This window comes from Tursiops truncatus, chromosome 8, assembly GCF_011762595.2.
Source record: "Tursiops truncatus isolate mTurTru1 chromosome 8, mTurTru1.mat.Y, whole genome shotgun sequence".
Lineage (NCBI taxonomy): Eukaryota > Metazoa > Chordata > Mammalia > Artiodactyla > Delphinidae > Tursiops > Tursiops truncatus.
Window position 1 is genome coordinate 57,658,804 of NC_047041.1, and position 24,650 is coordinate 57,683,453.

Genomic DNA, 24,650 nt, shown 5'->3' on the forward strand with positions numbered 1-24,650 from the left:
CTCCTTACCTGGCCGCCCCGCAGCAGCTCCAGCAGCCCAGCTCCCAGGCCGACGCGGTGCCCGAGCCCGGCTCGGCGTGCGCACGGGCGGCCACGCAGCCTGCGCGCCTTTTGAATGAATCGCCGCCCGGTCCGGGAAGGCGCGCAGCCCCGCCCCCGCGCGTCACGGCCGCCGGCCCCGCCTCCGACGTCAGAGCCCAGGTTCGCGACCCCCGCCCCCTGGAGACCGCCATGGGGCTCGCGCTCTGCAGCCCGGCCGTGCTGTTTTGTGTCGCCATCTCTCGCGCTCCCCGGGAACTGCAGGGGGCTGCGCCGGACAAGGCCTCTCGGATCAGCCGCTTCTGGGCTCCAAACCAATAAAGAAGGGGTTGCAAGATGCAAGATAGACTGGAGACTTGGATGCTTTTCTGAGACCTGTCACCATTGCCAGTGCAAACGGGGCCACCGCTGTCCCTCCCTGGGTCTCGTTTTCCTCCTGGAAATTGGCAGTCAGGGACAACGACCTCACTTTGCCTTGTTGAAGAGGCCCAGGTCCACCCCCAGAAACCCCACCTAGTTGTTGAGAAAGGCCTGGTGAAAGTGAATCTATAATGGAGGCCCACTTGGTGGTCTCCTGCCCATTCTTCAGGGCCCAGCCCAAACCTCCTTCCTCCAGGAGACCTTTCCTGTCTCCATTCCCCGCCCCTTCCCTCTCTGCAAGGATAGTTAGTCCCTCCTTCCAGCAGGACAGATGATACACTGCTGTCCCTTCCCTACCACCAGCTGTCCCACCCTGCTGATTCCCACTGCCAGCCATCAGGGTGCCCAGCAGGGGGTGACTAAGGACCCCAGGGCACTATTCATATTGTATTACCAGCTCTGTGAATCGTGCCCCTTGGAGTTGTGCCATATGGTGGGCCAGAACTGGAGGCAGCAGCTCAAGAGCCAGGGTTTCCCCAACTCAGTACCATTCAGGGGATCCCAGGTGGCCCTCCCAGGACAGCAGGGCTGGGAGGAGATGCAGACAGTAGGGAGGGCCTTGTGCTGGAGAGGCAGAGGCCTGGCTGGGATCAAGATAATCACAGCTCATGGCAGAGGTGGAGGAAGGTAAATAAGTTGTTAGGGATACATTGTGAGGGGAGGTGGAGAATTCTAAATAAACTGTCATAGCATCTGAGCCATGGGGTGAGGGGGTGGGAAAGGTAAGGTCTCCAGGGTCCAGGAGATCCCAGGAGGAGAACTGGACACCTGCAGAGGGAGGGGGAAAAGGGAAGAGTTTCCATTTCCTTGGGCCAGGCCCAGGTTGTGAGGGAAGGGCAGAAAGAGCTCCAGGTCCCTGATATTGGGATCATAGCACCAGCCAGGCCCCTTGTATGTCAACGGACACCCCCAGAGCTCGGTCAGGGGTGATCCCACATCCGAGCCCACAGAAGGAGTCCAGAGAAGATCCATGCTGGGAACCTGCTGAGGGGGCTAGAGCAGCCCAGGACGCCCTCTATCCCTGCAAATGTTTTCTTTGTAAGGGGACCTTCTATGCCCCAGTTCCAAGTACGGGAGTTCAAATGGTGGCATTTCACACGCACCCAGTAGGCCAAATGGGGATATGCTTCTTGGTCAAGGAGCACACTGGCTATTAATCAGACATCCTATAGAGGGTCCAGGCCTTTCTCTACTACCAGCTCTCAAATCCTTCCCCAACTCAGTTTCCCCATCTGAAAATTAGGCTGCCAAACTCATTGCCTGGAGGTCATTCCAGTTCTCTGTGGGAGGAGGCGATCTGCCTGACGTGGCCGAGTGGGAAGGGTGAGCAGCCACCAGAGACAGAAGAAATGACCAGGGATGGAGGGGCCAAGGCTGTCCCTCCTGTCCTCTGAACCACAGCAAGCTGCAGCTGGGACCCTGCCCAAGAGTCTGGGAACATTTAGCCGCTACAGTGAGGAGACAGGGAAGGAGTTGTGGAGGCCACGAGAGAGATTTAGATCGGCTTTTTATGGAGGTTGGAGAACAAAGGACTCTCAGAATCACAGGCTTTTAAAACTCCTGGCATCTCAGATGGATCCACGGAATCTTAGCATTACAAGCCCTGAGCCCAAGGACCTCAGAGACGATCTCGTTGAACCTCTAATAGTGCAGCCAGAAAAGTGAGCCCAGAGAAGGCTCACACCTCATCCTAGGTGGCACAGCACAATAAGCTGGGATGAGCTGTGGTGATCCAGAGGCAGGGACATGGACTACATGTCCCACTGAGACTCTCCCCGAGGTGGGGTGGGGATCCTGGGCCACAGGATTAGAGGAAGGGGGGTGTTTGCAGGGGATCTGAGCAGATGGCAGCCCCTGGGGTTATGGACCAGAAATGGTGGTACCCTCTGCTGGCTACCCTTAAATTCCAACGTGGACGTCCAAAGCAAGAGGAAATGTCCCAGCTCAGATTTAAATTTCAAAACTCTGCACTTGGCTAACCCCCCAACTGGCCAAGTTCTACCTCAGAAGGTGGGCTGTCCTCCTGCGTTTGTGCCTTAGCTCCAGGGGGAGGGTGGGCTTGGTTTAAGGAAAAACTGGGGTTGGGAGGCCAGGGTGGGGCTCAGCTTGGGGCAGGAGCTGAGCTGGGGCTGCTAGGCCTGAGAGCTGGGTTCTGTCCACCATTTAGGTCCAGACCCTGGCTTGGGTTTGGAATCCCACTGGGGTTGGGCTTTGGTGTCACACAGTTAGGGGTCAAGTCCTAGTTCCGCCATTGTCAGGTTGTATGGCCTTAAACTAGTGACCTCACCTCTCTGAGTGCAAGCTCACCTGCCCAGGGTGTTGTGAGGATCTGCTGAGACTCCATTTGGGGGATACCAGCTTATTCTAGGCTGCTGGGCTCAGAACCCCCATCTGCTCCCTCTGGTCCCCCACCCTCAGTGTTTGCCCTGTGTCTCTCCACAGCCCAGCATCTGGGCTCTGCCCCCATTTCTCCCTGAGGCCTGCACATTGCCCCCTCCCCGTTCAGACCTGCATCCTGCCCCTGACCCAGCCTCTTCACTTGCCTTTGCCAGGCAGGGCTCCTCATTGGCCATAATGGGCCCAAAATAGCACTTCCCCTTGCCGCTTCCTGCAACCTGGCCTGTGGCTTAAGGTCTGTGAGGACAGAAGAGAGACTTGGCGTTTGGCAGGCATGCAAAAGATGTGAAGAGCTCTCAGAGGTCACCTGGGTAAACTTTCTTCCTTTTCTGACCACAGGAAATCTTCCTGCCTGGTTCTCCTGTACACCCACCCCAGCCTCAATGCTGCCTTGCTGTGTGATGTTAGGTAAGTCTCTATCCCTTTCTGTGCCTCATCTTCTTTGTGAGGTAGATGTCTACCTAAACCCTGCTGCTTGTCCCTAGCCCAAGGAAACACCTGGAGAACCCCCTTGGAGAGATGGCTTTTGGCCCTGACTCTCTCTTCTGAAGTCAGGACATCCTTCCCAAGGCTGGTCTGAGGAACATGTGCCAGATACCTCAAGAGTGACTGGATGTGTCTCTAGCTGCTCAGACTCTGTGTCCTGTCCTCCAGCCACCCCATGTGGCTGCCCTTCCTCTCTTCCATGAGGCACAGAGACCTGAGCAGACAGATCACGTGTGAATCCAGGCTCTACTGCTTAGTAGGCAGGTGACCTTGAGGAAGGCTTTTAATCTCTTTGTACCTCAGTTTCCTCACCTGAAAAAGATGATAATAATGGTATCAACCTCCCAGGACCACTGAGGATTAAACCGGATGATTCATGCTCCTGGCTTGCAGCAAACAATAAATGGCAGCTGGGGCTATTGTTTTGTGACATTCAAGACCTAGAAGGGGATCCCAACTGAATTCTCTAGATTTAATTAAACAGATACTTATTGAGCACCTGCTGTGTATCAGGCACTGCAGGTGGCCTGGGGATGGAGCAATGAACAAAACATCCCTCCCCCCTCCTGGAGCTCACATTCTGGCTTCCCTGCCTTTTCCTCTTTCCCCTCTGCTCCAGCTGGGCCTACACCTTGGACCCCTCGCTCCAAGCTCCCCCACCCCTCCTTGCCTTGATTCAAGCTGTTCCTTCCCTCTCACATCAAACCCAGCGGGATCTTAGTTCCCCATCAGGGACTGAACCCGGGCCCGCAGCTGTGAAAGCGCAGAGCCCTAACCACTGGACCGCTGGCAAAGTCCCTGGCCGTGCCCTTTAAAGCCGTGGTTCTCCACCTCACTAGCAAAACTAAACCATGGTGTCAGAAGCCAGGGTGGTTGTTACCCTAGAAGGGGAGACTGGGAGGGGGCACGTGGGGAGCTTTTGCATGGTGGAACGTTCTCTTTTTTGGCCGCACCACGCAGCATGTGGGATTTTAGTTCCCTGACCAGGGGTTGCAGAGGCTACCCCTCCTGCAATGGAGGCGCGGAGTCTTAACTGCTCGACTGCCAGGGAAGTCCCAGAAGGTTCTATTTCTTGATCTGGGTGCATTTATGAAAACTTACCTAGCTGCCCACTAATGACTTGAGTACCTTTCTGTACAGACGTTATACTTCAACTGTTTTCCTGAAAAAATTACTGACACCTGGGTCCTACTCTCAGCATTCTCATTTAATTGGTCTGGAATGTGGCCTGGCCCCCTCAGGTGATTAGAATGTACAGCCAAGATTGAGAAGGACTGCTTTAGAGGAGCTAGTTCTTCCAGGCTCTCTCCTGGGCTGGGTGCCTAACAACTGTGCATCCCAGGACCTCCCTGCCCACAGCTGACCTGCTCAGGGCTGTGCACCTCTCTCCCCACAGGCTGCCCAATGCCCTGGGATGTGACCTGCTAAGAACAGTGGGCTGGGCCGGGCCCATTCCTACCAAGGCACTTGAGGAAAAATGATGAGGATTCAGCCTTGGGTAACCAGTGCTGAAAGTGAAGTCTATCCAGAGGCGGAAGAGGGCCTAAGGCAGCAGAAGCTGGGAAGCAGAGAGAACAGCAGCTGGCTGGCGGCGAGGCAGAGACCAGAGACTCAAGGTGGAGAGGCCAGGGGTCTTGAGATGGACCAGCAATAGCCGGGCCACTGTACTGAGAGCTATTTGCTTCCAGTTCATGTCTCCACTAATTAGCTCCCCTTTTATTTCTGGGCAGAATAAATCTCTTCCTTGCAATCCAAAGACCTGTGCACACCAAGCAAGAGTCCCGTGGGGGAAAGGATCGTCAGCCCCGATTTACAGATGAGGAAATGGAGACTCAGAGGGGATATAGTTCATCCAGAGTCCCATGGCTAGTTAGTGGCAAAATTGAGGTTTCTGTTCAGCTTCAAAGCCTGTGCTCCTTCTATGCTTTCATAAATTCCACCACATGAATGTGGCTTTCTACTCTGTATCTGTGTTTTCTGTAATCCCCTCCTCCAGACTGTCCCAGTAGTGATGCTGCAAGGACATGTTTCACGCATGTCCCATGGCATCAGGGGCCTGGCAGACCCGAGATATGTGTATACCAGTGTGCAAAGCATAAGCCTGCACTCCCCTTTAGCAACTGATTTCTCTAAAGTCTTAATCATTTAGGTTGGAAAATGTTGAAACGTGTTCAGGAGAGCTGAGGCACAATTTGTCCTTTTCTAGAAGTCACCCCCTTGCGCCTTGCCAGTGTACCCTGGTGGGAAGGGCTCTCTGCCCCTGCAAAGAATGGCCCCATGTTGTTGGCCTTTACATCCTTGTGTCTGATTTAATGACCAGAAATCAGACAGACTTGGATTCTACCCCTGCTCACCTTGGCCTCTGTCAGATTCCGAGCCTCATGAGGCTTTGGAGAGCACCGATTCCTGGAGTTGCAGACAGGCTCACATTCGCCTCGTTTTTCCCTTACAGCATGTGTCAGCTTCAGATTTCCAAGCCTTATCCAAGACCCACTGACTCAGGAGCTAGGGGGAGCCTGGAAATGTGTATTTAGATATAAGTATAATTTATGTATTATGCTCTGTGCTTACAATGTAACCTGTAAGGGATTCTAACATGCAGCCCTGGTTATAGAGCATCTGACTAGCACAACTCTTGGTTTTCCTGACGAGGAAGCTGCAGCCCAGACAGAGGCAGTGACCTGCCTGGGAAAGCACAGCACATCAGTGGCTGCCCTGCCATCTCAGCGCTCTTCTGGGTCTCTGAGTCCCACTTCTGCCCAAGTGGGTGGCTGTTGGGAGGCCCACGCAGCTAGGGAGCCCTGAGGTTGCTGGCAGGAGGCCTCCACGGCTGCCGATGGGGACCAGTCATTTGGTGTTTCTATTTATTGACTCTTTAAACTTCATCATCCAAGGGAAGTTAATACATGACTGTTTGGTAGCAAGAGAAACATAGTCTAAGACCGCAATGACCCGCCCACCCCAAACAAAAACAGAACCAAACAGAACAAAAACAAACCCCAACTGACACCAGACCTTTGGAGCTGCAGCTGAAGAAGCACGGGGGCTGGGGTCAGACTGGCTCCTGCAGCGGGGGGCAGGGGAGAGGCTGCCCTCCATGGTAGCCTTCCCAGCCGAAGAGGCCATGTCCAGCCCCTCAGCTTTGGGCATCCTTCCTGGAAGGGCTGCCCCTGGCAGGAGAGGGTGTGAAGAGAGGGAGTCAGTGGTCAGAGTGAGGGGGCTCCTAGGTCCACCCTCCCAAGGTGACCATATGTGCCAGTGCATGAGACACAGGGGCTGGGGGGCAACTGTGAGGAGAGCGAGGGCCCTTTCCCTGCTCAGGCCAGGAGAGCGCCCTGGCCAAGGCCCAGTCAGTGTTCCCAAATTCAGAAACCACTAAGGCACTGCCAACAAGCAAGGAAATGCCAAGGCCTGGGGAAGCCCCCCCACCCCGGATGGGAGTCACTGCCTCCTGTAGTCATCACCTCGTTCCGGATGACTGAGGGGACTTGGCCCTTTTCTCTGGATACTGGAGGGCAGCCCAGTCAGGACGAGGCTGTGGAACGTGTATGTTAAGAGGCAGCGTTTTAGTGCCCCAACCATGCAGTGTGTGTGTGTGCGTACATAATGAGAGGGGGACTGGTCCCTCCAGGAAGGCTAGTTAGGGTCCCAGGGTGGTTCCTAGGGCAAGAATAGCGTTTTTTTTTTTCTTCTTCTGTCATTTTCTCACATCACTCCCTGCCCCAGGTCATTGCATAAATAAGTGCTTGGGAAGATACACATCTAAAAAGAAACATAAATACTGTACATGGGAAAGGATTCCATCCCCTAGCCCTCCCACTGCCCCCAGAAAACCCTCCAAATATTGCACATGGCCCTCCCCAGCCCTGTGGGGTCCAGGCCCGGCCGTGTCTTTGGTAGAAGCTCCAGGGACAGAGGTCCTGGGCAGCCCACGTGCCCCCCTCCCCACCCCCATCATGACTGGGAGCCCCGGAGCAGCCAGAGAGAGGGCCGGGAAAGGCCCTGGCCCGGCTGGCCTACAGGTGCTCCGTCAGGAATGCTTCCACGAGGATGGGAGGTGGCCCGTGCAGGCAGGGGTGCGGCCCTGGTCAGACACTCCTGGTCGGGGTCTGCCTGTGGGCTTGGAAGAGGCAAGCAGGCTGAGGGCAGGTGGGCGGGCGAGTCCTGGGCCACCATGGACAAGGTCACACCCTCCATAGGAGGAGGTGGTTTGTGCTGTCGTCTCGGCCCACAGTCTCACTGCTGCCGCCGCCCCCACTGCTGAGTCGGAAGTCCTCGTAGCCGTCGCCTCCACTGATAACCAGCATTTTAGGCCTGGCCGAGGCAGGGCCTCGGTGCCGAGGGGAGTCCCGATGCTCCAGTGAGGGCAGCTTCTCGGGGCCTGGGGGGCGGAGGGGAGGATCCATTAGCCTGGAGGTGACTGGGGGTGGCACCATCTCAACCTGGCTCTCTTCATACTCATTTCCCACTTCCAACAGCCCTTTCCCAGTTAGGCAACTTAAGTCTTCTCTGGACCCAGACAACTCCTGACCGAGGCTTCCCTGCTTCCTGATGCCACAGCTACTACCTCTTGGGAGTACGATTTCCTGTCCTGCCAAACAAGACTTTGCTAACTGGGACCTCCTTCATGTACATTTCCTAATATGTTTCACTTTCTAATCCTCAGGGTCCCTTTCCTATCCTATCTGCCACTCTATTTCTATTTCCTGCTCTGCACGTCACTTCCTGACTCTACTTCCTGCCCTATACATCATTTCCAGTCCTGTTTTATTTCCTGTTGTATATATCCCTTCCTGCGCCATATTCTAATTCTCAGCTTGTAGTTCACTCCCTCATTCTCATGACATTGTCTGGACAGAATTTTACACACACACACACACACACACACACACACACACACACACACACACACACACACAGACACACACACACACACACACACACACACACACACACACACACACACACACACACACACACACACACACACACACACACACACACGAGTATCCTAATAGATTTTATTTTGGGGTTTCTATAGCCTATTTCCTGTAATATATGCCACTTCCAGCTCTGTATGACATTTTTCCTCCCTCTTAACCTTCTTCTGGCAGGACAGTGCGGAGTCCTAAACCCAAAGCCGAGGTCCCTGGGTTACGGTAGGACGTGTAGACCCACCTGTGTCTGGGGGAGGTGGTGGGGTTGAGCAAAGCAGGTTGAAGCCATCTGGAAGCTGGACTGCGGCCAAGAAGCGGACGTGGCCAGTGTGTCCCTGGCCTAGGCCAGCAGGGCTGAGAGGCGCCCGAGGGCAGCTGACGGTACTGGGTGAGGTGGGCATGGTGAGCACGACGCCGGCACTGGTGCCCACCCACAGCAGCTCTTCACACACCAGCAGTGCTGTGATCCTCAGGCAGGCAGCCTTGTGCTGCCGGATGATGGCGTCTGAGCCTGGGGTGGGAGACAGACCAGTGCTGGGGCCGAGTCCTGGCCCTGGCTCAGCCTCAATACCAGGGACAGCAAGGCTCCAAGGGAAGGGGCAGTGGTAGACTGAGGTCAGTACCTGCCAGCATCCTGTGCACGGGAGGTGTGACATCTACCTCTGCCAGCTGCTCAAAGGTGTCTGGATGGTAGAGACACACATGGGCACTACCTTTCAGTGTCACCCACACGCCCAGGCTGGAGTCCACCATGCAAGCCACGCTGCGGCTGGAATCCTGCCCCACGGAGAATGTATGCTGGGGGGCGGGGGTAGAGAGCAGATGGGTGACTGACAGGCCTGCCTTCGCTGGCCCCTCCCTGCCTTGTGCTTCACCAGTGCCCATCCCTCCCTCCTGACAACTCACACCAAACCTCCCCAGAAAGCCCACCGGACTGACAGCAAAGGCAGCCTTGCTCCTTGGTCTGGATGATTAACCTCTCAAACCTTGGTTTCACTGAAACCTCAGGAATTAAAATGGAAGTGCCTTTTCCCCATGAAATTTGAGTGAGTTAATGATCAGAGAAGTTCAAATCTTGACGAGTTTTAAGAGCAATCAATGGCTTCACCCTGTACAGCTGGGGAACTGAAGTCTAGAAGGGAAAGGAACCTGCCCAAGAACACCAGCAAGTCAGTCACAAACCTGGGCCTGAACCCGGCTCTACACCTCTACACTCCCAGCCCAGCCCACGATGGGGTAAGTGAAAGGGAAATCAAGGGAACTGTAGTTACCCCTGGATACTACCAGGCTGACAATCTCTAATGTATATATAAATCAAATCAGGACTAAAGGCCAGAGTAATGCTAAGGGATACTGACATCAGGAAGGACCTTTGTCCACCCCCCAAAGACGCCAATGCCTGAGTTGAGAAATGGGGTTGGGGGCAGGGAGGAGGAATAAAGAATTCTAAGGTACATGGGGCGCTTGCTGCAGCCCTCATCAGCTAGAAAGGAAATAAGGATTTGAGAAGGACAGGGGCTGGCCCAGATTCATACAGGGGTCAGGGGAAAGCCCTGACCTCTCAGCCGGATGCTCTTTTATGGCCCCGTGGTCCCATCTCCTCTCTCGTGGGCCTGGCTCACCCCAAGCACCAATTCCCCAACCCCACGGCCATCCCGATACCTCCAGCTGCAGCGTGTCAGGACTCAGGACAAGGACTCGGTTCTGGCAGCCACACCACAGCCGCCCACCCACAGACACCATCTTGGTGATGGGGCTCCCCTGAGCACCCAGGGTCACCGATTTGAAGTTCTGGGGGTCCCAGAAATGGCCTGGGGTGGGAGTGGGGTAAAAAGAACAGCAAATTCAGTCTAGTATTGCATTGAGCCTCACCCTCCCCTGAAATAAGGTGCTGATAACCTCATTTATCAATGAGGACACCAAAACCCAGAGAAGACCTGGGAGTTACCCAAAGTCACACCTGTAGACTTGTGGCCCCAAGGCCCCAGCTTGCTCAAGAGGGAAATCCAATACCAGCAAAGGGCTCCAGGGGGGCGGGGGAGGGGTGGGCACTCACCTACTTCTCTTTGGTAGACCACGAGCTCTCCATTGGCCAGAGACACAAACACCTGGTTATTCAGATACCTAGGCAAGGAAAAGGAGTCACCAAGGGTTTCAAGAAGCCAAAGGAGATCACCTGGGTCCAGGGAATTGCAGACGGAACGGCTACGGTTCCTGAGAGACCACCTCCTCCCACCCCCCGTTCTCTAGGTGGTGGGCACCTGAGTCTAAGAAGAGGTAGTGACTTGCACAAGGACACGGTGTGTGAGAGGCACGGTTAGCCTAGGGCAGGCCTCTGGCCACTGAAAGGAGGGGCCAGTAGGGAAGGGGACCCGGGGGTGCAGAAGGAGGTCTGCATGTGTAGCTGAGAAGGGTCTGAACCAGAAGAGCCATCCAGGGGCCTTACAGGATGCAGGTCACAGAGGCCGCGTGCTGGAGCTTCAAGCTGTTCCTGCGATCACGGATGCTGTCAGAGGACTGGTACACGTGGACGCTGTGGGTCAGTGGTGCGCACCTGTGACAAGTGCTCGGGCATACCAATCCCTGCAGTCACCCCTATTTGCCTACTTGCCTCCACCAGGATCTCCTCCTGGCAGGTGCCCGCCCAAGGTACCCAAATCCCACGGCCTCCCTGGAGGTTTCAGACCCTCCGGCAGCCCCGGCTGGCAGTGCCCTTGAGGTCTGAACCAAAACCCTCCCACTTCTGCTTCAGGACACCATACAAGTTCTAAAACAGGGACCTCAGGTTCTGGCACCACGACCCCAGCACCTCCCCTGTCCCTACCAGCCATCCTCAGTGCCCAGCCACACAGAGCTCTGGTAGGCCTCAGGCTCAACACTCAGCAGGTCCTCCAGGCTGCCACGGGTGAAGGAGCCACGGCTGGACCGGCGAAGGGCTCTCCCATCCATTGGGCTGGTGCCGCAGGGACTGCCAGGCCCGAAGGAGCCGGACAGTGGTGGGAAGCCAGGCTCCTGCTCCTCCTCTGAACTGGTAGCCTCTGCTGTGGCCTCCTTGGAGCTCGGGGCCTCCTCGTCTGAGGAAGACAAAGGTCTCCTTCTCCATTCCCCTCTGCCAGGCCCAAGACCTGGTGTCTTTCTAGGCCTTAATCTTCCCTCGATGCACCCTTCTGGGCCATGCCCTGCCTCAGGGCCTCCCACCATTGTTCTCCCCACACCCCCAGACGTCTGCATCAGCTCAGCCCTTGTTACCTTGTGGACTGACAGCTCCGTGCTACAGGCTCCTAGTCCTAGCCTGGCCCCCTCCAAGCCACCACCACGGACAGAGGGACCAAGCACTCCACCCCTTCTACCCCATCCTCCTCAACTGGTCCTCAGGATCCAGCCGGACTATCCCATGCTCTCTGGATCCTTGCTGTCATAGCCGCTGCCCCCAGTGCTCTCTGTGCCAACATCCTGAGGCTTGATTCCATGCCTTCGCCTATGCCCATCCCTACTCACCCATCACTAACAGCTGGGCTGCCCCCTGCTCTGGGCAGTCCACCCTGCCTGACAGCCCCAGCTGGATACTCACTGCCAAAGCTAGACGAGATGGTGGACCGGCTGGCCTGGCTCTGCAGGGTCCCTGAGGGGCTGGGCGAAGACTCATCGTCAGAGTCACTGTCAAAGGGCACCAACTCCGGGCGGGGGTCACCCTCTGGGGGACCTGGTGCCATCTCCAGGCCCGAGCCCGCAATGGAAATGTGCAGGCAGGGCTGGGGCCCCGGCTCGGCCAGCGTCGCCGCTTCCTCGTCTGCCGCCTCGACGTCCAGTTCCGGCCCGGTGGGCTCGGGTGCCGTCTCTGGGGGGTTCCTCAGAGACGCAGTCCGCTCCCTGCGAGACGAAGCGGTGGGGACGAGGACCGCTAGTAGCCAGGTTCTGCCGCACTCGCCGGCCCGCCCTCCAGGCCCCGCCCACATTCCCAGGACACGCCCACACCACGTCGGAGCGGCCGCTGTGTGTGTTGGGGGCGGGGACCCCGTCCCCAGGCCCCGGCCGGCCGGCGCCTCACCTGTGGCACCGGCGCTGCAGGCCTGGCACGGCCCCGATGCAGAGGATGCGGGCGGAGCAGACGGCGATGCAGGCCTCCACGTCAGGCTCGGCGCGCAGGCTCAGCAGGCACACCTGGCCCACGTACCCGTCGCTGTTGCACACCCACACCTCGGGCGTGGGCTCTGGGCAGCTGCTCAGGGTCGGGGCTGCGCATGAGAACTGCGGAAAGCGCCAAAGGATAGGGGAAGATGAATGGAGGAACTGCTGCCAACTCCACACTGCTCTCCAGGCCCTCGTGGGTGTGTTTGGATTCTCAACACACCCTCTGCATACACGTGCACACATACAGCACACGTGACACTCTTTACACATCAAATGCACACATCCCTCTGTGATATAGGCATCATATATTCATATATGTGTGTACACATATATCTACTCCAAATATGATCACACATACATGTACGTGTAACAAATGCGAAAAATGGTAACTTTTGTCCATATGTATGCAGACTTATACAAGCACATAAATGAGACACTTTCACATCAATGGTATAGTTCTGTTCACATGCACAGATACATACATGCACAAATGTACCCATATACATGGGACACACATGCACTGTCCATGTGCTTGTGCAGAGAGCTGTACAAAGACATAGGGAGCCACTGCAATGTGCAAGACATGTACATGATGCTGTACACAGAACAAAAACACACGAACACATGCTGGCTTAGACTACATGCCCCCACCTACCCAGGTGCATACACACACCTGCATGCCGCTGCGGGTTTTCATGATGGGAATGGCCTTCAGGAACTCAGGGTCTAGACAGCTTTTGCTGGAGGCTGTAGTGGAGATGGACAGACAGACACTACTTAGCACCCACCTCACCCTGGTCCTTACCTCACCTGTCTCCCTTCCTCTCCTGCCTCTCAGGGTCTCTCCAGGGAGAATGAGGTGGCTGTGGGTTATGTCCTACTTGTCCTTGCCCTCAATTTTCCCATCTGTACAATGAAAGAGGTAGACCCAGAGGTCTCTAAGGATTTTCTATGGACCTCAATCAACAGCTTTCCCTGATCCAGGCCTGCTCAGTGTGTGTGTGGGCGGGGGGGGGGGGGGGGGGGCGCTAGGGGGGAGGTCCCGGCCATCCACTCCCGTGATAGGGCCCCTGCCCTAAGCTGACCTTATCCACAGAATCCCTGCCAAGGAGGACGTCCTGGGGAAGTCCTATATTTCTCTGCAGAAGTCTAAGTCCACCCTCCCACCAGCAGGGACTGGAACATAGGACATAGCAGTCTCGGGATTTCTGGCTCCTGATGTCACAGACAGCTACAAGGTGCTGCCCACTTCCTGGAGGTTCTGGGAGGAGGGCGCTGGCCCGGGCCCTGGCTTACCCAGTTTCCTCTTGGCCTCATCAAAGGCCTGCTCGAAGCCAAGGCGGGCATCAGGGTGAGGGAACTCAAAGATGAAGGAGTCGGTGCCCTCGGGCCTCGTGGTGCACAGCTCCAGCTTGGTAGGAGGGAAGGAAAGCGCATAGCACAGTGCCTGCTTCTCCGACAAGTCCCGGTGCATGGCAGCCGAGAGGTCCCGTAGTGCATCATCTAGGCTCTGCAGGGATGAGGGCCCAGGCTTCAGGGCCTCACTTCTCCCCACAGCCTGATCCTGCCCTGGGGATGGGACTGGGGGTCTGCCTTTTCCCTCAGACAGAAAATGGGACTCTGTTTCCCCCCTGAGACCACGAGGTAGCCTGGATCGCTCCCATAGACATGATGGGCCCTCTCTCCTCCCCCAGCTGCGGATGGAGCTGTGTCTCCATCCTCAGGCCTGGAACACATGACTTCCTTCAGATGGGGTGAGGCTGTATTTTCCCCCTCAGGTAACTGACAGCGATGTCCTCTCCCTCAGGCAAATGACAAGGCTGTTATTTCTCCTTCAGACTGGGTTAGGGAATCTCAGGCAGAAGGCGCAGACCTGGTGGGGGAAACCGAGGCTCTCAGAGAGCTTGCTCATCTGGCCCAGGGTGGTCAGGTCCTCGTCCAAGCGGCTGATGGCTTTCTGGATGTTCTCTCGATTGGCGGCTTGGGATGCCCCTAGTGGGGACAGAGGAAGGCCATGGGCAGATCCAGACACAGACAAGGTCAGGCTTGGACAGACACTCCTCCCCTCCCCTCCCCTCACAACTTGCAGTTGGGTGCAGGGAACAGCCTGACTAACTGACAGCTTGTAAACCGCAAGACCTCAGGTTAACATTAACCCCAAAGTTAATGGGCAGCTTGGACAGAACCTCCAGGCCCAAGAGCAGGGGACTGGGCCTGATTCACAGCCACCTGGCACAGGGTGTCGGTCCCTTGGAGAACTCCCTGGAAGAGCACAAAGAATAAACAGCAGACGGCTCTGCAGGTTATGCAGTCTCCAGCTGACACTGGAGTGTTGGGTGGTACAGCCTCCCACAGGGGAGTCAGCTGGGCAGGCAGAGCCTCCGGCAGTCAAATTTGCTGACCAGGGACTCAATTCCCCCACACAGGAGGGAGCAATGAGCTGACGACCTAGATCCTCTGGTCCTATCCCGTACCTGACCACTGCCAAGTAGCTGGCCCTACAGGCCTGGCTGGGGGCGAACGCCCTGGACCAGTGGCCCACCAATGGGCTGAGTAGACAGCAGCGGAGTGCACTAGACAAGCCAGGGCTGAGGATATCTCCTGCTCCGTCTGAGGGGAAACTGTTCCCCCAGAACCCTCCCCCACCTGGGCAGCCACGCTTTCTTCCCTATGACCCTGGCCCTCTCTGGCCACAGCTGACTGGACCAGGTGTGGACACCTAACCTAAAGGTAGTCATTTTCTCCACCGGTCTTTTCTCTGGTGAGAAGAGATGAGCTGGACCAATAATCAGCTTGTCTTCCTACATAGAGGCCCGTGTGGGGCAGGCCTGGGTTCACCTAGGGGCTGAGTGAGCCTCTCCCTCACCCCGAGGGCCACCTCAAGTGAGCTCAGGGACAGAGTCTGGGCCTGACCTGCCTGCCGGTCCAGAGGTGCCTTCACCACCATCCCAGAACCACCACCCCACTCAGGAAGGTGAACTGCGCATCCTGGAGCAGCTGGGGCTAACAGCTGAGCGAGAAAGGCCACAATGCAGAAAAGGCCATGATGGATCACAGGAGTTCGGAGGAGGCAGAGAAAGCTGACAGCAGTGAGAACCGGCCCAGAGGGGAGTGGGGGAGGAGGGGGGAGGGACAGACACACACAGCCGGAGGAGCCGTTCTTTGAAGCCACTGCCTCAGCTCCCAACAGTCTCAGCCCCAAACAAAAGGCTCATTCCAACCAGCCTTTTGACTGGACTGACTTGAGTGAGTCTGTTCCCCAGGCACAAAACTGGTGGCCCAGAACAGTGCGCCACCATCTACCATGAGGCGCCTAAGTGCGCTTGTGCACGGAATCAAGGCTACAGGTATGTCTGCGCTCCCTGCACCACCGCAGCCTAGTCCACCTGCTAGCCCATGGCAGGCCCCTGCCCAGTCAGAAGGTGGTCTGCACGGACAGGCGCTGGTCCGGCTCTGCAGGGCACAAACTGGATCCCGCACGTCAGCCCCCTTGGACAGGATGGGAAAGTGAGGCCAGAAAGCAGAAAAGCAGATAGATGGCCAGCCAACCTGACCACAGCGCAAACCCTCCAGGCAGGTTTCTCAGAGGAAGACCCCCAAAGCCCAGAAGCCCGGGCAGGCCTGAGCCAGCCCCACCTTTGATGATGTCTGCGTCTTCCAGTGGCAGCTTCCACAGCAGCTTGTACTTGCTGGCCGTGTCAATGACGCTGGCTGCCGTGTACCTGTGGGGAGCCGAGGGGGTGCTCTGGCCAGGGCTGGGGAGTGGGCCCACGGAGGGACAACCGCTCCCGCTGCCCGAGCTCCCCAACCGTATCCCGGCCACTCACAGGCTCATGGAGCTGCGCCGCAGGGAGCCTGACTTCCGCTTCAGGGTGGTGCAGATGATGAGGTCCGTGAACAGGAAGAGGGACCGGTCCTTCTTGCCACCGACTGCCTTCTGTGGGGACCGATGCAGGATTCAGGCCCAGAGGCCCACCCTCCTGCCCACCGTGCCCAAGGGGACAGCCAGGCCCAGGGAGGGGGAGGGCTCTCCTGCATGCCCAGAGGCAGAGGCAGAGTTGGGACATGACCCAGGGCTCCTGCTGGGGTGGAAGAGCAGGAGGCCGGTGGGCAGAGGCTGTGAGCAGAAGTGTGGAGAAAGCAGGGAGGTAGCGACGGGTGGGCAGATAACGGGACACTTCTTACCACTTCAATGACCATCTCCTGCCTCAGGAACCGCCGCAGAGGGGCCTGGAGCTGTGGGGCAGGAGGGACAAGGGATCTTGAAGGCTCATTATGACTCCCTCCCCTCCCCAGACCCCGGTGACCCCTTGGCCCCGCTCCACGGGCCAGGTCAGTGGAAGCAACATCTTGTCCACCCTCTTGATGCTGTGTTGTCAGGCCACGGGATACGTGGCCAGAAACAGACACGGGAGAGGACACAGATGTAGACAGAGATGGACGCAAACACAATGCAGACGCTGCTATGGACGTGGACATGGCCACAGTTCCAGGTTGGAACCAGGCATGGGTGGAGTGGGGCGGGGCGGCACTCACATCCTCCATGCCCTCGATGTGGGCCTCGATCTCCTGCAGCACACGGGCGTGACGCTCTGCCTCCTCGGCACTCCGCACGCCCTTGTTGATGCGTTCAGCCACCTGCTTGATGCTGCGCTGCGCATCCAGCAGGAGCGGGTGGTCCGGGTGGTCCTCAGGCGTGTGCTTCAGGAGGTCCTGGGGTGGGAGTGGGCACCAGACCTCTGCTTAGCTGCCCCTGTCAGGCCCTGGGGCCCCACAGTGACTGCTGGAAGAGGAGGGACTGGGGGTAGACTCCAGAGAGGACTTCCTTTCCTACCTGACCCCTGTGTCTCCACCAAGTGGGGGCCACAGAGCCCCCTGCATCCCCACATGCCTCCAGGCTTTGCCCACCTGCCCACCCAGCCCCATGCCCACCTTCACCAGAAGCTCATAGCGTGGGATCCGCTGCACGGGCTTGATCATGAGGTCGGACAGTGCCTGCTTCTCCTTGTTCTCACGCATGCTTTGCTGAAACCCAAAACAGGGTGGATGGGCACCCAAGTGAGGAATGACATGCAAAGATGGAAATGTCCTGGGACAGGTCCCCAGCAAGCCCCCCCCCAGCTCAGCCCGAGGGCAGACGATGGTCTACAGGGTAGGGCTCCTGGGGCCCCCAAAGCTGGCCCACAGAGGGTGGCCTCCATCCCCCTGCCTGGCCCCAGTACCTCCAGGAACTTGAGAAAGGCAGGCCTCGCCTCCTTAGCCACACGCACGGCGTCCTTTGCATTGAGAAAGTTATCGACATAGGCAGAGTAGATGTTGACCAGGACGTCCTTGGAGAACTGTGGGTGAAGAGGCAGGTTGGGGACCCTCAAGGTGTCCCCTACCCCACCTCACCCTGTCCTGGTTTCCACTGATTTGCGAGCCAACATCTTTTCTCTCCATCTGGAAATGATATGGTCTCTAAGGGATTGGGCATGTGCTCCTGTGTCATGTGTACATGTCATATGTGTGCCTGTGTGATTAAGCGTGTGCACGCACACACGTTTCTTATCTGTGTGTGTTCGTATGCACATGTACATATGTGTGCCTGGATATGTTCTGTGAGCACAGACCAGGTTCTCTCTCTTCAGGCTGGGCTTTGCCATCCTCTGGTCTCCAACCCCACCAAGTCCAGCCAGCCAGGTCTCCCTCCTCTGAGTGACACAGGCTCTTTCCCGCTGCGTGGCTTTTGCTCATGTAATTCCCTCCACCAGGAAGGTCCTTGCCCGCATCCAAATCTCACCCACCCTAAGGCTGAGCTCCAGTTCTGCCGCCTCCAGGAAGTACTCCCTGCCCTGACAAGGGCTCTGCCTGGAACTATACCTGGCCTCCGGCCTCCCTGATCCCCCAAGACAAGTCTTCCCTCTCCAAGGAGACAGGTGCTCCCATCCCTCCTAGTAAAGCCCTGCTCAGGGCTGGCACACACTGCCTGGTGGCTAATACCTGCTGGCTGGCTGATGGCTGGGCTAAATGTGGATATTCTCGGTCAGAAGCCCTGGCTGCAAGTTCTGACACCCCAGTTCCTGTCTCAGCTGCACCATGGATGGACCAGGTGACCTGTGGTGCTGTTTCTGGCCCCCTCTGGGCCTCCAAATCCATGGTTCTAGGTTATAGAGGCCACTTGTTCCCCTACCCCAGATGTACTGAGAGCAGAGCAGAGGCTGAAGCAGCTCAGGGAGGAAGACAGCCCCTCAAACCACCCCACCCCCGATCCTGGGACAGGGCACCCTATGCTGAGCCCTCCGTCAGCATAGACTTCCACTGCTGTCCTTGGTCAGCATCAAGGTCCAGGCAGGGGGATGAACCCAGTGACAGTGAGGGTTGTGATGGGCTGGAGATGTCAGCACTCAAGCTGGGGTCCCACCACCACCGGGCCAAGGTTCTCGTCACATCGATTTGCAGGTCAGCAGGGACCTTCTTAGGCCCAAGGTCCACCCCACAACATCACAAACACATGCAAACACACCCACATCACATAAAAATAGATAAGGTGTTTTTTTGCTAGTAGAATTTTTTGGAAGGAGTTTTACAATTTTACTTTTGAATTATTTGGCTCTGAGTAAACATTCAGTTTGTGCTTCGCTAGGATTTCTCATCCATCATCATGCTTTTTTGGGAATTCTGGCAAAATAACAAAATGTAACTGAAGTTTTTTCAAATGGAATTAAATTCATGTAAATGAATACTAAATTTAACAATTAAAGAAAATGGCTTGTTATGTTTGACAAACATTTAGTTGAATGTTCATTAGTTTTGCTTTTGCAGTCCTTTTTGAACTCTGAAGCCAACACCTTTCCTAAGGTCCCAATCACTATTGCAGGATCTTGAAAAACTCACAGGCAGAAGGAAGTCCTGTCCGTGGTGAAAGGGCGGATGGGGTAGGGTAGAGCGTGGGCGCTGGAACCAGGTTTCTTGAGGGTGAATCCTCCACCACTTACTAACTGACTTTGATCAGGTTACTTTTTCTCTCTCTACATGGCAGAGTCATAAACTTTATTTTTAGTTTGTTTGTCTTTTGTGGGTTTTCTTTGGCCATGCCCCGCAGAGCTCGCAGGATCTTACTTCCCCGACTAGGGATCAAACCTGGGCCCTAGGCAGTGAAAGTGCAGAGTCCTAACCACTGGACTGCCAGGGAATTCCCAGAGTCATCAACTTTAAACTTGGGAATAATCATACCTTTCTCCTTAGTGCTGTTGACATGTACAATGTATTTAGAATGCCTAGCACATAATAAGTGCCAAATAGCCATTATTATTAAAATGCCTGATAGAGAAAAGAGCTAGAAGACTAGGCCAGTGTCAACATCAAGCCCGAGTCCAGGGTCAGGATCAGGGCAACTGTTTACATTCAGGTTAAGGTAGGTCAGGAAGAGCATCCATTTGAGGTCTGGGTCACGGTCAGTGGCAGCTCAGGGTCAGGAGTAGGGTCAGGTCAGTGCCAGCAACTGGGATTGGGTCCAAGGTCAGGGTCAGTGTCTGGTTGGGGGTGGGATCCATGCCAGAGTCCAGCCAAGCTCTAGGGCTGGACAGTGTCCAGGTTCAGGTCAATCCAGGATCTGGGGTCACTACCAGTGTCTGGTCAAGTTCTGGGGTTGGATCAGGGATCAGAGTCAGTCTCCAGGAGGGGTGGAGGGGTCCATGGCAGCACCCAGCCCCTCCTAGGAGAGGCCAGAGCTTGTGGGGGCTATAGCAGTAGACAGCAGGGCCACTCACCGACTGGACAAGGAGGTCTCCCACCTTCTGCTGGGCATGCCAGGTCTGCACGCAGTGCCGCACTTGCTCCAGGAACTGTTCATGGTGCGCCAGGAGCTCCGGGATCTGGTCAAAAATCTCATCCACCAGCGACGGGTCACATAGCAAGGAGTTCTCTGGCTGCTTCAGTGGCTGCATATAGCCCTGGGGGACCCACAGGGTCAGTACAGGTTCCCTCAGAGAGATGGCACCCCAACCCACCAGCATAGGCACACACAAAATCAACTGGGCCTGCAGCTCACTGGCCCTGCCTCCCGGATCTCCCTCATTAGACTCGGAGCTCTGGGAGGGAAATGGGAAGATCTATTCCTATGCCCCTCACTCTGCCGCCTAGGGCCTGGCACAGGATGGGGGTGAGGGGTCTTGGGAAAGATCTGTTGGATGCATGAGCTTGGAGTGAGGAAAGCATGAAGACTGGGCTCCTGGGAGACCCCACACATTAATTCGGCAATTATTTTTCTGAGCACTTACTATGTGCCAGGCACTGTTCTAAGAACTGGGAGACAGCAGTGAACAAGAAAGATCAAAATCCCTGCCCCGATAGAGCATACAATCTAGTCAGATTAAACACACGAATAAAATAAATAAATAAAACCACATTTCATCAAATTTAAGATGTATCATTAATCTTTTTTTTGAAAAACAATTTTATTGAACTATAATTCACATTCCACACAAGTCACTCTTTTAGAATATACAATGCAATGGTTTTTAGTATGTTCGCAGTTATGCAACTATCACCACAATCAATTTTAGAACATTTTCATTATCTTCCCAAAAGAAATCCCATCCCCATTAACAGTCACTCACTCCCCACTCCCTACAACCCTTCCAGCCCTTGGCAACCACTAATCTACTTTCTCTATGGATTTGCCTTTTCTGGGTGGTTCATATAAATGAAATCAGACAATACATGGTCCTATGTAACTGACTTTTTTTTTAAATTAATTTTTTTATACAGCAGATTCTTATTAATTATCCGTTTTAGAGGCATCATTAATCTTATTTATCTCAGAAAAATTTGCTGCCAATTAAGTTATTATAGGCCATCAATTATAGAATGAACCTGAATTTCAGAGATGGTATAATGTGAAGAATGTGTCTTAGAATTGACTACATGTGGAAGTTCTGTGGTAAATTAAAAGGCGTTAATTGCTGTGGGGAAAATAAAGCGGGGGGGTGTATGGGGGGGCATATGGAAAGTTACTGAAGGCTTAGTTGACACTATCTGAACACTGTTTTCACAGTCTTCAGATCTTCTGGTCAATCAGCGACTAAAACTTCCATTTTTCACCTCAAATCTACATTCAGTGGCGTTTCCTGAGCATGAATAGCCCTGCTCAGTGGCTGCTGTCTCATTTAGATGTCGCCCTCTACTGGCCTAAACTGTAACTACAAGCCAAAGAAACAAGGCGGTTTGAAAAAGTATACGGAATGCTGCAAAAAAATTTATATCAAACATTTAAAAAACCTAGCTTGTTGTAAAACAAGCTTGAGAAAGTAAAGCTCAACAGTATCCTCTCGCCTGATTTGGGATTCTGAAAAGGTTGGTGAGGAGACAGGCGGCCTCCCTCTCATAGCTCCTAGGCTAGTCTGAACCAGGGCCGGATCTGTGCCAAGGTCTGTTGCCCAAGCAGCAGGAGCTAAACCGCTCACTTCCAGGTCCCAGCGCCTCACAAAGAAGCCTGCACACAGTGGCAGGAAAGAATAAACAGTGACTGGGAACCCGATGCAGAACCTGCTAGGAGCCAGCACCTGCATTTCACTCACCACATACTCGTTGAGCAACTACTGTGTGTCCAGCCTTCTAAGCGCAGGCTGCATCTGTGGGCAAACAAAAGTCCCTGTGCTTGTGCAGTTGACAATTTAGTGGAAGGAGGTGGAAAATAAGCACCATAAATAACAAAATTATCACACAGTATATCAGAAGGTAGTAAGTGCAGTGGGAAATAAGACAGGGGGTTGGTCAGGGAAAAGGGGTTGTTAGCTAGGAAGTGTGAGTTGAAGAAAGACTCCAAGGTTGAGGGTGACACTGAGGAATGGGTGCAGCCTTGGGACCTGGGTTCAAATCCCACCTCTTTCTGGCTGTTAACCTTGGCATTTAACTTCTTTCTTCATTTTAAACTCCTGGTCTGCAGGAACAATACCAATCAATTTGGGTGGCAGTGGTCACTACGAAGGCAACACCGGGGCTGTAGAGTCCAATCTCAGTTTGAATATCACCTATGCTTAGGGAGCACCGTGGAGTGAGACTGACAGGGATTCAACCCAGGCTATGGCACGTCCTAGCTCTGTGAACCTAAGCAAGTTGCCTTACTTCTCTGTGCTTAGTTTTACCATCTGTAAAATGGGGGTTTATAGTGAGGTTTATATGAATTAACTTATGTAACACACACATATCAAGCACTCAATAAATGTCAGCTCTTAGTACTACTTGCTACGGTCTGAATGTGTCCCCCCAAAATTCGTATGTTGAAACCTAATCCCTGATGCGGTGGTTATTTGGAGGTGGGGCCTTTGGGAGGTAAGAAGGTCATGACGGTCAAGCTCTTGTGAATGGGATTCGCGCCCTTTAAAAGAGGCTCCAGAGAGCTCCCTCAGCCCTTTCACCATGGAAGAAGACACAGTGAAAAGAGCCGTCCATAGACCAGGAAGCTAGTCCTCACCAGCAATGAATCTGCCAGCACTTTGACCTTGGACTTCCCAGCCTCCAAAACTATGAGAAATAAATTTCAATTTGTTTAAGCCACCCAGTCTAGGGAATTTTTATTACAGCAGCCCAAAGAGACTTAACAGTCTGTTACCACTTAATAGATGGATGACCCTGGGCAGGTTTCTTAACCTCTTTGAGCCTTCATTTCCTCAGATGAAGAAGAGCATTACAATATCTGCCTCACAAGGTTAATACAAGGATTAAAGGTGACTTTACATACACACACTCACACACACATGCATGTATGCAGGCAGAATTGCCAGGCAGTATGCTAAGTTATTCACGCATCTCATAATCTGCACCTGAGACATGTACTATTATTATTCCCACTCAACAGACAAGGAAACAGAGGCAAGAGACTGGATATGTAACTTGTTCCACGTCACATGGCTGGTCAAGAGGTAGTGCCAAGTTTGAACACTGGGGGCCTGGCTCCAGAGCTGTGCTCCGCACCCCTGGGCTGGACCTCAGTCCCTCCAACACACCAGGGCTGCCTCGAGTGACAGCTGGCTTCAGCTGACACTGTCTTGGCTCACCTGCACCCTTCCCCACCCAGCACCATCCTCCCTTAGCTCTTCCACCCGCAGGCCCTGCAAGCCTCCACGTGTGCAGCCCTGCAGCCTGGAGACTCGGAGGTAGGGAGGCACGCCCAGCCCCATCACCTTTTAATCTTCGCGCTGAGAGAAGGGGATGATTAGTTACATCTTGCAGACAAAAACACAGAGGCTCAGAGGGGTGAGGTGATCAGGCTAGCATCACCCAGAAGGGAGGCAAGTGACTCAATCCCTGGACTGTCTGACTCCCATGCCTTTGACTCCCACCTAGGGGACGACAAAGGACCCCTCAGACCCCTGCATGTCTACTCCTGCCTGGCAGGCAGGGGCACCTCTTAAAGGTGGAATTCCAGTTATGGCCCTCCTGTTACTTCCTTGTACTCACAGTAAAGGCCAGCTCCTTACCCAGCAGCCACACTGGCCACCTCCCCATCCCTAGCTACTCTAGGTTTCCTCCAGCCTCCTAGCCATTGTTCCCGCGGTGCTCTCCGCCTGGAACAACTCCCTCCGGGCTCTCCCTTTACTTAACTCCTACCCACCCTTCAGGTCTCAGCTAAACACCCAACACTCTGGCCCCCAACACTCTGGCCCCCGACACCAGGGCATACCCCCAGTCTGTGTTCTCATCTCCCTATGCATTTAAAAAATATATATGCATAAAAGCAATGTATTTTTGTGGTAAAATATACATAGCATAAAATTTGCCATTTTAAACATTTTTAAGTGAACAGTTCAGTATGCCCACATTAAAGTACATTCATGTCGGGATTTCCCTGGTGGCACAGTGGTTAAGAATCCGCCTGCCAATGCAGGGGACACGGGTTTGAGCCCTGGCCCAGGAAGATCCCACATGCCACAGAGCAACTAAGCCCATGTGCCTCAACTACTGAGCCTGCGTGCCACAACTACTGAACCCCGTGGGCCTAGAGCCCGTGCTCCGCAACAAGAGAAGCCACCACAATGAGAAGCCCGCGCACCGCAACGAAGAGTAGCCCCCGCTCGCCGCAACTAGAGAAAGCCCACACAGCAACAAAGACCAACACAGGAAAGAGAGAGAGACAAAAAAAAGAAGGAAGGAAGGAAACGAACCAAAGAAAGAAAATTCATGTTATGGAACCATCACCACCATTCATCTCCACAACTTCTTTTCATCTTCCCCAACTGAAACTCTGTACCCATTAAAC

General features: G+C 54.7%; 2 protein-coding genes across 4 annotated transcripts in view; both read right to left on the bottom strand.

The window, feature by feature from the left end:
* The window catches only part of RELT (RELT TNF receptor), a 34,608-nt gene extending 28,783 nt beyond the window's left edge, over positions 1 to 5,825 (bottom strand). The window contains exon 1 of one of the 2 annotated variants that reach the window (XM_033862312.2): positions 5,696 to 5,825. The gene's annotated coding sequence lies outside the window, so the exon portion shown is untranslated. Of the gene's footprint in view, positions 1 to 8; positions 143 to 5,695 lie in introns of those variants that run through there. The other variant, XM_033862311.2, reaches the window with a different exon arrangement.
* A 366-nt stretch (positions 5,826 to 6,191) lies between these two features.
* ARHGEF17 (Rho guanine nucleotide exchange factor 17) overlaps positions 6,192 to 24,650 on the bottom strand; it is a 58,036-nt gene continuing 39,577 nt past the window's right edge. For both annotated transcript variants that reach the window (XM_073808489.1, XM_033862310.2), the window contains 19 exons: positions 20,161 to 20,343; positions 17,632 to 17,748; positions 17,342 to 17,434; positions 16,946 to 17,122; positions 16,595 to 16,645; positions 16,237 to 16,346; positions 16,046 to 16,131; positions 14,283 to 14,401; positions 13,706 to 13,919; positions 13,083 to 13,156; positions 12,327 to 12,526; positions 11,850 to 12,148; positions 11,103 to 11,352; positions 10,725 to 10,811; positions 10,335 to 10,402; positions 9,941 to 10,089; positions 8,902 to 9,076; positions 8,520 to 8,789; positions 6,192 to 7,722 (listed from right to left, as the gene is read on the bottom strand). In XM_073808489.1, coding sequence (XP_073664590.1) covers positions 7,526 to 7,722; positions 8,520 to 8,789; positions 8,902 to 9,076; positions 9,941 to 10,089; positions 10,335 to 10,402; positions 10,725 to 10,811; positions 11,103 to 11,352; positions 11,850 to 12,148; positions 12,327 to 12,526; positions 13,083 to 13,156; positions 13,706 to 13,919; positions 14,283 to 14,401; positions 16,046 to 16,131; positions 16,237 to 16,346; positions 16,595 to 16,645; positions 16,946 to 17,122; positions 17,342 to 17,434; positions 17,632 to 17,748; positions 20,161 to 20,343 — 2,919 coding nt within the window. In that variant the 3' untranslated portion in view covers positions 6,192 to 7,525. The remainder of the gene's footprint in view (positions 7,723 to 8,519; positions 8,790 to 8,901; positions 9,077 to 9,940; positions 10,090 to 10,334; positions 10,403 to 10,724; positions 10,812 to 11,102; positions 11,353 to 11,849; positions 12,149 to 12,326; positions 12,527 to 13,082; positions 13,157 to 13,705; positions 13,920 to 14,282; positions 14,402 to 16,045; positions 16,132 to 16,236; positions 16,347 to 16,594; positions 16,646 to 16,945; positions 17,123 to 17,341; positions 17,435 to 17,631; positions 17,749 to 20,160; positions 20,344 to 24,650) is intronic.